The 12,089-nt window shown below is 42.6% G+C and overlaps 1 protein-coding gene across 1 annotated transcript in view; it reads right to left on the bottom strand.

The window, feature by feature from the left end:
• Nucleotides 1-12,089, bottom strand: part of ULK1 (unc-51 like autophagy activating kinase 1) — an 89,355-nt gene that overhangs the window by 23,157 nt on the left and 54,109 nt on the right. The window contains exons 14-16 of the mRNA XM_032229225.1: nt 4,221-4,309; nt 2,670-2,829; nt 159-219 (exon numbers count right to left, since the gene is read on the bottom strand). Of these exons, the coding sequence (XP_032085116.1) occupies nt 159-219; nt 2,670-2,829; nt 4,221-4,309 (310 nt within the window). The remainder of the gene's footprint in view (nt 1-158; nt 220-2,669; nt 2,830-4,220; nt 4,310-12,089) is intronic.

Below are 12,089 nucleotides of genomic sequence, written 5' to 3' on the forward strand. Positions count from 1 at the left end.
TTTATTTTAAGGATGCCAAACTGGTGGTTTGTTTATTCTGTTGCAAAAACAGCTCCAAAGTATGACACACCAACCAGGGGACATCGAATCTTTAGCTCATTACAATCAAATTGCATCGCGAAAACAAAACTAAAAGCGCTTTTTTTTTTCCACCTTACCCACTTCCCATCAGACTGTCCTGGATCAATTTGCCTCCGGTAACTTCCGTAGCGATGTCACCTAAAATCAAACAGGAAAAAAGAAAAAGGAATTTTGTTTTTTTTTTTAAAAAAACAATGCATGTTTATATCCACCTTGCAAAACTATGCACAGATATACCCATAACAAGCCAGGCCGGAGTCAGAATTTTTGAAGGCAGGAGGAGATTTCTTTAAACAGCTGATCAGCTACGAAGCTCCAAGACAGAGAAACAGAAAGTTAAACATCCTTCTAATCGGGGGGGGGGGGGGGGGGGGGGAGAGAAAGGGGAAGGAAATAACAGAAAGTAATTAATCCGCCCTAGGGGGAAAAATATTTCTGCTTTATATGGTGGTTTTATCCTGGCATATGATCAAGAGGTCTATCTTGTGTTCTGGAGTTGAGCAGCTTCTGTTGAATTTGAGCCAAAAAAAACTGTGGTGGCCTCCAGTTGAGCTGACAGCAGAGTTGGGCAGTGAGGAATTTGGGGAGGAACATGGGTCAGTCAAGGGCTCTGCATCGGAGGCAGAGACAGGGCCGAGGCCGCCTGGCAGTGACCAGCTGCCTTCGGAGTTAGACAGCAGTAAGGTAGAGGAACAGCTGGAGCCTGTTCCCAGTGTGTGCATGCGCAGAGCTGCCAGAAGAAAAGAACAGCTAAGGAACAAGGGTCGACTCGGGAGTAAGGCCACAGGTGGAAGGTGATTGGCCCCTCCCATAGGAAATAAAAGAGGAGCAAAAGGAGAGTAGGCTTTTGCAGGAAACAATTTGTTCGTTCGGTTTGTTTCAGGAGTGTGAAGATCTGTCTGTGAATCTCAGAGACTCTGTGCCCAGCCTTTCCTTGCACAGCACCTCATTTGGAAAACATTGACATGGCAGCTTTCCAAGATAGATAAGGTCTGTATTCATAAATATTCCTTTGAAAGACTGTTTGCCAGGCCTTTGCTGAATGAGAGGAATTCACATTCGTTTAATAAAAAAGGTTTTTTTTAAATAAAAGTTTTTATTACAATTTTTTAAATACAAATAACATATTTATGAACATAGTTTTGTCCAGTTTTTTCCTTTTACATCCTCTTTTGCACATAATACATTTTATATCATAATTCTATTTCCAATTTCAGCTCTATTATTCTCTTTCCATATTTTTCATCTTAAACTTATTTTCTTCTTATTGCATAAATAGTATCACTAATTGCCCCTTCAAAGTTATACCAAATTATCATTTTATGATTCCTTTTTTTTAATCCATTTTACCCTAATAAAACCATCTAGTTATTTTTTTTTATTTTTAATTCCTTTTTCTTCTATTCTTGTTCTTCAATTAAGCCCTCTTTTACTCTCTTCTCTTTCCTGGTCTAATAAAAAGGGTTTTGTCAGAAGAATAAGACAACACCAAGTGAAGATGAAATAATAAGAAAGATTCTGGACTGTGCTGAGAAGGACAAGTTAACAAAAGAAATCTAAGGAAAGGAAGAGACAGAATATTATTTGGTATGGGAAGAAAGGTACAAGTGGCTGGAGGAAAGAAACAAAGATTAACAATGAGTACCTAAGAAAGATAAAAATTATAAATAAAGGATAAATGTTATATACATAAAAGAGGGATAAAGTTTGTCTGAGGTAATTAGCCAAAATTTAGGTAGATAAGTAAATGATAGTGAAATAAGAGAGTTAAAAATGGTGAAACTCAATGATAAGGTATTAGGACAGTGTTTCTCAACCTTGGCAACTTGAAGATGTCCGGACTTCAACTCCCAGAATTCCCCAGCCAGCATTCGCTGGCTGGGGAATTCTGGGAGTTGAAGTCCGGACATCTTCAAGTTGCCAAGGTTGAGAAACACTGTATTAGGAGGAAAAATATTGTATATAAAAATATGTACCAATCTAAAACTGCTATAAGAAGGAACAAAGCTGGCATGGGTTTTTTTGTAAAAAGTTTTTTTATGTTTCCTTTCAAATTCATTCTTAGATATACATTCTTATAATTGCTATTTAACATTTGTCAATTCATATCATTTTTCCACCTGTACATTTACATTTTGGTATTTTCTTATTTCCCCTCCCCTTGTTTTAATCATGTGTTGTCTGAGATACTTATTTCATGTTCTGTTCCTTTCTATTGATATCTTTTTTCAAGCCACTCTTCAAATTGCCTGTTAGCACACCGATTCCTCTCTGTCCTTTATTCTCAATATCAACCTATTCATTTCTGCACAGTCTAATATCTTCTTTATTACCTCCCCTTCCAAAGTTCTGGCATGTTGTATAAATGTAGTCCATGTCTTTGTATTTGTGTGTTTAAAATAAAAAAAAACAAATAAAAAAAAAAAGCACACAGAAAAGTGGGGTGGGTGGGTTGTCGGGACCAGGAATCTGCTTCGTGCTTTTGGGGGACGCCTAGGTGAGAACACCGATGTTCCAAAATGCACCATTTCTCTACCACCCGTGTTCCACCCAAGTTCCCCCCAGCTTTAGCATCAAACTTCTCTTACTTGTAAACTGGGCTGGCACCATCACAAAGTCATCGGTGTCGCAGGATGAATTTTTGCTGCTGCTTTCCGCTGATTCCTTTGACCGGTGGAGAAAAGCTGGGGAGTCTGGCTGTGGGGAGGCTGGGGTCTTCTCCTGGAGATGGGGCATCTCACCAAGCGACTTCTCAGGGAAAAGAGAAGGAGATCCAGGTTGGAAAAAAAAAACACATTGTTGGACAAGGAATGTTAGTCGTCGTTGCCAATGCTTTGCTACCACATTTTTCAGCATATAAGATGCGCCTTTTTCCCTCAAAAGAGGGTGAAAATCTGGGAGGGTCTTATAGACTGAATACAGCATTTTTGGCGTACCGGAACCCTGCCCCCTCCGCAAAAATGGATGTGCATAGCCTTTAGGAGGCTTCCAGAGTGTTCCTGGGGGCTGGGGAGGGCAATAACAAGCAAAAAAGGGGCCGTTTTTGCTCCTTCCCTCCCCCTCAGTCCCCAGGAACACTCCAAGAGCCTCCCAAACCTATGCATATCTTTTTTTTTTTTTTACAAAAAAACGAGGTGTGCAGAGGGTTTGGGAGACCTGTAGAGTGCAAAAACTTTTTTAAAGTCTACCTCTTCAAAATCATTGTCTTATAGTCCGAAAAATATGGTAATTGTCAAAAGCATTTCCTGTCACAGCCAGCCACAATGTCTAGTTTTGAGTACAACCCCCCCCCCCGCCCCCAGGTACATTAGAAACGTCACTGATACATGCTGCAGGGTGAGTTTGGCGTACTTCAAGTCCTAAAGCCGTGATGGTGAATCTTTTGCACATGAGCCGCCTGGTGGTACTCAATGCCCTCTCTGGGGGCACGTGAGCCGTCGCCCTAGTTCAGCTCCACCGCGCGTGCGTGCATGCCTCCCGCCAGCCAGCTGGTTATCAGGTCTCTGCCACAAATGTGGGGTACATGCGTGGGTCTGCGTGCATGCGTGGGGCAACTGCAAGTGGGTATGTGGACATACATGGGGGTGCACGCATGCACAGGGGGGACACGGGTGCATGTGGGGTGTGTGGCACATGTGAGGGGCCTGCATGCATGCGCAGGGAGTGGGACGCATGCAGGAGGGCTGTGCACCCATTGCACTTTGGGGGTTCGGGCATGCACGGATGCATTTCAATGTCAGGTTTCCCCCCAAAAATGCTCTAATAGATTCATGAGCCTCGGACCAAACTTCAAAAGCAAATTAGTCATTTATCAGGAGCACCATTTGGGAAGATCTTTTCGCAGTCAGATCCGAGCCTCATTTGAATTATAGCTGAACTTTGCCCCTGTTCCTTCCCTCCCCTCAGTCTGTGTCATAAATCACATTTCCCAATGAGGTGCACCCCTCCCAAGCCTGCTGCAGTAATCTGAGATCCCACTACAGCTGAAAGTATGCATGGAATGCGCTCCCCCCCCCCCTTTCCGCAGAATGACAATTTTAGGAGTTGGCATTGCACATGTGCACTCGGTCCAAAAAAGATTGGCCATCCCTGTCCTAAAGGAACCATCTGTGGGAGAGGGAACTGCTGAATATACTCACAGGAGGTGATGCTAAGTGAGAAGTGGAGGAACTGCTAGAAGAGCTTCCGGAGCCCAAGCTTGGGTAAGAAGGCATTGGCACAGAAGCAGCTGTAGAAAAGGGGTAGGGAAGGAGGGAAGAGAGGGAAAAGGCACATTTTAAAAGACTTCAACAGAAGAAGGTATCTCTAGCTCAGAACTGTGACGTCCTTCGTGCTCTCTGAGCTTGGTGGTTCGCTTCCAGACGTTTCATGACCCAACGAGGTAACATCATCGGTGCTAGAGAGTGTGGGGTTTGCTCGGCTGAGAGAGACCGGCCCAAGGACAACCAGCCAGCTGGCATGGCTAAAGTGGGACTAGAACTCACTGTCTCCTGGCAATTGGCCCAAAGTCACCCAGCCAGCTTGCTTGGCTAAGGAGGAACTAGAGCTTACTGTCTCCTGGCGATTGGCCCAAAGTCACCCAGCCAGCTTTCATGGCTAAGATGGGACTAGAATTCACTGTCTCTTGATTATTGGCACAAAGTCATTCAGTTCTCTTTCATGGCTCAGGCGGGACTAGAACTCACTGTCTCCTAGTGATTGGCACAAAGTCGCCCAGCCAGCTTGCATGACTAAAGTGGGATTAGAACTCGCTGTCTCCTGGCGATTGGCCCAAAGTCACCCAGCCAGTTTTCATGACTAAGGAGGAACTAGAATTCACAGTCTCTTGGTGATTGGCCCAAAGTCATTCAGTTCACTTTCATGGCTTACGCGGGGCTAGAACTCACTGTCTCCTGGCGATTGGCCCCAAGTCACCCAGCCAGTTTGCATGGCTAAAGTGGGACTAGAACTCACAGTCCCTTAGTTTCTAGTCTGCTGCCTTAAGCATTAAACCAATCTTGGTCTTCAGGCAGGCGACAAATGCTTTTAATCGGATTGACTAATAACCCATAAATAAAAGAGGGAGCGAAATAGAATAGCTCTGGAGTTTTAAATCAGAGAGGGAGGTGACTGGTTGCCCCCTGCCTGGGGCTTGACCCAATAGAGTTGATTGTCCTTTGATGTGAAGCCAAGAATCATCTAAGGAACAAATGCCACAATCTGCCCATTAATTAAACCTTTCATTCTTCCAACTGCTCATTAGCTCCTTCCTGGCTTCCTAGCCAAGCAGATAAATATATAGTGCTTTTGACTTATTAATCCCCCACACGGAATTTTAGATCCCCAAGTCAATGTTCCATTCAAGATGCAAAATTCACTATATTTAGTCCATTCACAAGTCGTATTTTTTTAAAAATTCTCATTGCTTCCAAAAACCTACCAGATTAAGAAACAGATTAAGATGGGATTCCGAGATTTCATTCGGCATTTAATTCCGGGTGTGGGAAAATCACTAAGGTGAAGGGACATTGTTTGGGTTAGAAGCAGCCCAGGGAACAGAGAAAGGCTCCAATTCACATTGAATTTAAGGAGGAACACAACCAGGGATCAGAGGACACGCTTTGCATAAAATTCATTCTCCAGCATTTCCTGTTTAAAAAAGATCAGAGAGCCCAGCAGCGTCTCTCCAGATGTGAGAAGACGCCAAAGCTGAGAGTTCTGAGAAAACATCTGGAGAGAACCAGATGTGAAAAGATAAGCTGGATGGGTAGGTGCATGTTTTGAGTGAGTTATAGGTTTATCTTCACATGGATAGTTTAATAGAATAACAGAGTTGGAAGGGACCTTGTAGGTCATCTAGTCCAACCCTCCGCCCAAGCAGGAGACCCTACACCATTTCTGACAAATGGCAGTCTGGTCTCTTATTGAAAGCTTCTAGTGATGAAGCTCCCACAACTTCCGAAGGCAACTTCTGTTCCATTGGTTGATTGCTCTCACTGTCAGAAAATTTATCCTTATTTCTAGGTTGAATCTCTCCTTGTTCAGTTTCCATCCATTATTCCTTGTCTGGCCTTCCGGGTGCTTTGGAAAATAGCTTGACCCACTCCTCTTCATGATACAACAGATCATCAGCCTGTTTTGGGATGTTTATTTTTCAGACTACCTTCAAAAAAAAGGAATTAAACAGGCATCCATTATGATACACTGAATTGTCAACCTAATTTAATACTAGCCAAAATTAGCACGCAAGGCTCTTGCAAGCATGACCTGTAAGTAGGTTTCTCAAGCACATGGGAGGGGCAAAGATGAACAAGGAGAGATTCAACCTGGAAATAAGGAAAAATTTTCAGACATTGAGAGCCATCAACTGATGGAATAGAAGTTGCCTTCAGAAGTTGTGGAAACTTCATCACTGGGGGCTTTCAAGAAGAGACGGGACTGCCATCTGTGAGAAATGGTGTAGGGTCTCCTGCTCGAGCAGGGGGATAGACTAGATGACCTACAAGGTTCCTTCCAACTCTGTTAATCTGAATCTATCTAAGATGATCAAAGGCCTGAAGACTAAAACATACGACGGACCGTTGCAGGAACTGGGCCTGGCTAGTCTAGAGAAGAGAAGAACCAGGGGAGACAGGATAGCAGTCTTCCTATATTTGAGGGGCTGCCCCAGAGAGGAGGGGGTCAAGCCATTCTCCAAAGCACCTGAAAGCCAGACAAGGAATAATGGATGGAAACTGACCCAGGAAAGATTCAACCTGGAAATAAGGAGGAATTTCCTGACAGTAAGAACAATCAACCGATGGAACAGAAGTTGTCTTTGGTGTCTCCTACTTGGGGAGGGGGTTGGACTAGATGACCTACAAGGTCCCTTCCAACTCTGTTAATCTGTTTGTTCCCAATTATGGTATATAGGTAGTCCTTAACTTCACTTAGGGAATGTTCAAAGTTACAACAACACTGAAAAAAGTGACTTACGATCATTTTTCACACTTATAACCATTGCAACATCTCCATGATTGTGTGATCAAAATATAGACATGGGGCCAACCAGCTCATATTTATGATGGTTTGCTGTACCCCAGGGTGAAGTGATTCCCTTTTTGTGACCGTCTGTCAAGCAAAATCAACAAAGAAGCCAGATTCATCTAAGATTGGTGTTTAACAATTGCAGTGATACACTTAATAGCGATGGCTAGTAAGGTCGTAAAATGTGGAAAACTTACTTAACAAATTTATCATTTAACAACGTCAATTTCAGGCTCAATTGTGATCATAAGTTGAGGGCTACCAGGATTTAATTTAAGATTTTTTAATAGACATATGTATATGTCCCTTTCCTAAACTGGCTAGAAACTCTGCACCATCAATTCACTGAACATCTGGTCAACTTTCTCCTTTTTCTTTGGTAAGAGAGCAAAACACAACTCCGAAATCAAAACACATCTTAAGTCCAATGTTGTTTTCTCTTTGGCTTTATTTTCCCGTTAAGAATTCAAAACACACAGGGCTCAGTTTACACAAAGATATAAATACACAAACACATAACAAAAATAAAGTCAGCCATGTAAACAAATGAACTACAGCCACATATTTTTTTTAAAAAATACACATATAAAACAGGCTCAAAGTTAGCAAAACAAATAAAAAATACATAGAGAGATGGGGGGAGGAGGAGGAAGAGGAGAAGAATAAGAAGAGGAGGAGGAGGAGAGGAGGAAGGGGAGCAGAAGGAGGAGGAGAAGGAGAAAATAGAAGAAATCTTAGAAACAGAAGGAAAATCTGGCAAGATGTCTTTATAATTGTTAATAAAGTTTTCACATTTTTTAAGGCTGCAGGGATGAAAATATCTGGTTCTTGTATGCTGGACCATGAATTTATTACTTACTTGTTTAATTAATATCCCATTAATTTCTTTAGGAGTTTAAAACAACTCTCAAAGCAATTTTTCTTCACAACGAACTACCTTTAAGGTAGGTTGGGCTAGGACAGAATTATTGGTCCAAGAGAGAGTCTCCATGGTTGATGGTGGAGTTGAATATGCCTTTTCCTCCTTCATATGGATAGTCCTCAACTTACAACCACAATTTGGTCCAGAATTTCCATTGGTTGTTAAATGAATCAAGCCCGATTTTCCTGCCTTTTTTGCCACCATGGGTAAGGCATTCACTGCTGTTGTTAAGGGAATCGCATAGTCATTAAGCAAATCTGGTTCCCCCCCACCCCCGTTGCCTCTGCTTGAAGGACCCAAGTGCATGAATTTGGATCATGTGACCATGGGAAGTTGTGATAATCATTCAAGGACCATAATGGTCATAAGATACTTTACTCAATGCTTGTATAATTTTGAATGGTCACTAAATAAATGGTCGTAAGTTGAGAACTACCTGTAATCCAACAATACTTAAGAACCTCAAGGTCTCCATCCCTGCAATCCCAGATAGGTAAATTAAAAGAAGGTTATAAGGTTACATAGGTATGAAATGATGTTTGGGTGGGAGGCCACCGTACAAATGAAATTCTTGACTGTAGCTGGAGGTTTGAAGGATCTATCCTGAGTTGGATCATCTTCTCCAAATACATCAAAACCAGGTTCTTCTCCAAATGCTGAAGACCTTTTAGCTGGAGATCTTCGATGAAGAACATCAATGCCCTTCTCTGAGCAATGGTGGACATTTCAAATGCCATGAAGAGAAGGTCCCTGCAGAGGCTGCTTTGAACAAGGAAGGGCTTCAGGAGACATCTACCTGAGAATTGACCTGATCCATTTATTCAATCACCGTCACTCTTCAATACTACCTCCAAGGATCTGACAGTCCAACCCACCTTCTTTCTTGAAATTGTCTTCTCGGTGCCTATGTCAAAGTTGACACTCTTGTCCTCTTCCCAAGAGGTAGGTTCACAAGTGGACACATGGTATTTCGCAACCCAAGGACTTCCCAACAGCAGTCGCATGGTAAGCGGTTCTCTCGTAACCCCAATTTGCTAATTAGTGTCCTAATTAGCAGTGGGTGTAGCTTATGACTATCTTTCTATATGCCCACATCACTGTCAACTCCTGAAAGATGGAGGTGAGACAACTTCTTTCTCCTGTTTTTCGCACTATAGCATCACTCCCTTTTGTTAGTATGAAAACGTTGGTGTCAGGGTTCCGAAGGATGCCCTAATTAAATCATGAGCCTCGAGCCAAGCTTCAAAAGAAATCCAATTATTTATTAGGAGCAACATGTTGGCTCAAGAGAAACCAGCTCTGACCCCACATAATTTACGGTCCAAGTATGACCCTGTTTTCCCCCCCTCCCCTCCAGGATGTGTCATATATCAATCACATTCACCAATGGAGCACTTTCGCACGCTGTAGAGATCACACCACTCTGGCTGTTGCAGGTAACCTGGGAGACAACCTTGAGAAAGATACGAATGGAATGCGCTTCTGGTTGTGACTGTCACGCTGCTCCATCAGTTTCTCCCCCTTGCCTATGGCAACTCAAGAGCAGGCCAGGGATTCTTTGTGAGTTGACCATTGGCTCCCGATCTATACCCAGTTATGGGACGGACGTGACTTGGGAAGCAATGGGACCAGCAACAATTGCTGGTGCCGACGTTTTCGAGAACCCGTTTCCCTGGACATCTGAGTTGACGGTGTTGGAGATGGTGGTTGGACCACAGGAATCCATTTCTGGTGGTTGCGAAGGTGGGTTTGTGCCTTTCGCGGAGTGAGGCTGTGTAGCTTTTCAGAGGTGGTCGGTAAAGAGGGGAATGAAGGCCAAGCCAAGAAGATTCTTTCTGGCTTGCTTGAAGAGCCCTGTTGGCTCATGCGCTGGAGGTTGGGAGCAGATGGTGGCCCTGTTTGAAGAGTCTTCCGGGCTGGTATCAACGAAGGCTTGGGTTGAGAAGCTCTTCCTTGGCCAACAAACGTCTCTGGTCTGGTCGTAACCTTTGTCCGCGGTGGAAGAACCATTGGGATAGGAGGATCTCCTAACCTTTGAACATCCTTGGAACGGGAGTATGTTTTCCGCTTTGGAGAATGGCCACCCTTCTCTGTCCTACAACCCAAGGGGGGCCCTGCTGGTGAAGGCAAGGACCGAGAAGGCTTGGAGGCCACCCTAAACCAGGAGAACTTTTTTCTGCCTGCATGAGTGACACCTGAGTGCAGTTAAAGATGAAAGATTCAGTATTGGAAGAAGTGATGATAACAGAAAGCATTCTAGACCCCTACTTTGCAACCTTAATTTTCCCAGAGGTTATCTAGCACCCTTAAAACCCAATATATCCTTCATCCTACATATCTCCTGCTGGTTGCAGACTGCATCTTGATTCAGGCTTTGTTTAAACCACAGTTTGTTCTAACAAGCCAGTGGAAATCAGGAAACCGAACAAATTAATTATTCCTAAACCACCTGGTATCCTTGAGGACTGGGGCGGTGGAAAGATTGCACAAATAAATAAATAATATGCACCCAATTCCTGATTTTTATCTTTTCCTTTGTAAACCAAGCTGTAGCATTTAATTTCCCATTTAATTGATTTAATTTAGTATTTATACTATTGATTTATAGACCTTTAAGGACATCTGCACCCCATAGAAACTAAGGCCTATCCCCAGATGAACCAACCATGGTTTCAAACAAGGGGCAGAAGACATCAAAGCATACCCAGCCGAGCAAATAGGTTTAAAAATATTCCTACTTTTCATTAAACTAGTCATATCCAGTTCCTGCAACCGTTCTTCGTATGTTTTAGCCTCCAGTACCCTAATCCTCTTTGTTACTCCTCTTTGCACTCTTTCTAGAGTATTACAATGTTGAGACTTTAGAAAGAGTGCAGAGAAGAGCAACGAAGATGATGAGAGGACTGGAGGCTAAAACATACGAAGAACGGTTGCAGGAACTGGGTATGTCTAGTTTAATGAAATGAAGAACCAAGGGAGACAGGATAGCAGTCTTCCAATATTTCAGGGGCTGCCACAAAGAAGAGGGAGTCAAATTATTCTCCAAAGGACCTGCAGGTAGGACAAGAAGCAATGAGTGGAAACTAATAAAGTAGAGAAACAACTTAGAACTAAGGAGAAATTTCCTGTCAGTTAGAACAATTAACCAGTGGAACAACTTGCCTCCGGACGTTGTGAGTGCTCCAACACTGGACGTTTTAAAGAAGATGTTGGATAACCATTTGTTTAAAGTGGTCTAGGGTCTCCTGCTTGAGCAGGGGGTTGGACTAGAAAACCTCCAAGGTCCCTTCCAACTCTGCTATTCTATTCTATTCTATTCTATTCTATTCTATTCTATTCTAAATAGTTTCTATCCTTGGGCTGTCAGACTCTTAAACACAACCACAATCACTCCACGCAAATGCAGAAACGTATGACTAGTATTTCTTTTTCTTTCTTTTTCTTTTTTCCTAATTACTTGCCTAAGGATTATTCTTTATACTATTGATGCATTTTTTGTATTGGATTACACCAGCTGTATACATGATGTAAAATGACAATAAAGGCTATACTATAACAACTCTGCTTCTTGGTTAAAATCTTTTTTACCAGTTCTTTCTTGGTGGAGAAATCTGACAGAGACCATGAGTTTTTCTCCTTTTAAGGGCTTTTAATCTCCTTCTGATTCTGCAAAACCAATGCGCATTCGTGATTTTGAATCTCTCTCTGTCTCTCTTTCTCCCGCAAGCAAATGTCTGTCCCATTTAAGCATACCTTATCATCCATTAGGTCAGCCCCAGGTGAGAAAAAGGGAGTGAAAAAGTAGAAAACTCCAACTCTAAATAAAAGAATTCTCCAAAAGCAGTTTTCACGGACAACACAAACCGAGGTAACATCCGCATGAAATTATCCTGACCTCATTTTGAAGCTACAGCGAGAAAATATCTTTATGTTTTGGAAAGGTAATCAAATTATCAGATTTTAAACACCGTTGAAAACAAGAGCTATCTAACCCATTTTTTCAGGAGAAAACAGGTGTTGTTGAACACCATAAATAAAAGGGCTCTTTCCCAAAATTTAAGAAAGATAGGCATAGGTAGAA

This window comes from Thamnophis elegans, chromosome 13, assembly GCF_009769535.1.
Source record: "Thamnophis elegans isolate rThaEle1 chromosome 13, rThaEle1.pri, whole genome shotgun sequence".
Classification (NCBI taxonomy): domain Eukaryota; kingdom Metazoa; phylum Chordata; class Lepidosauria; order Squamata; family Colubridae; genus Thamnophis; species Thamnophis elegans.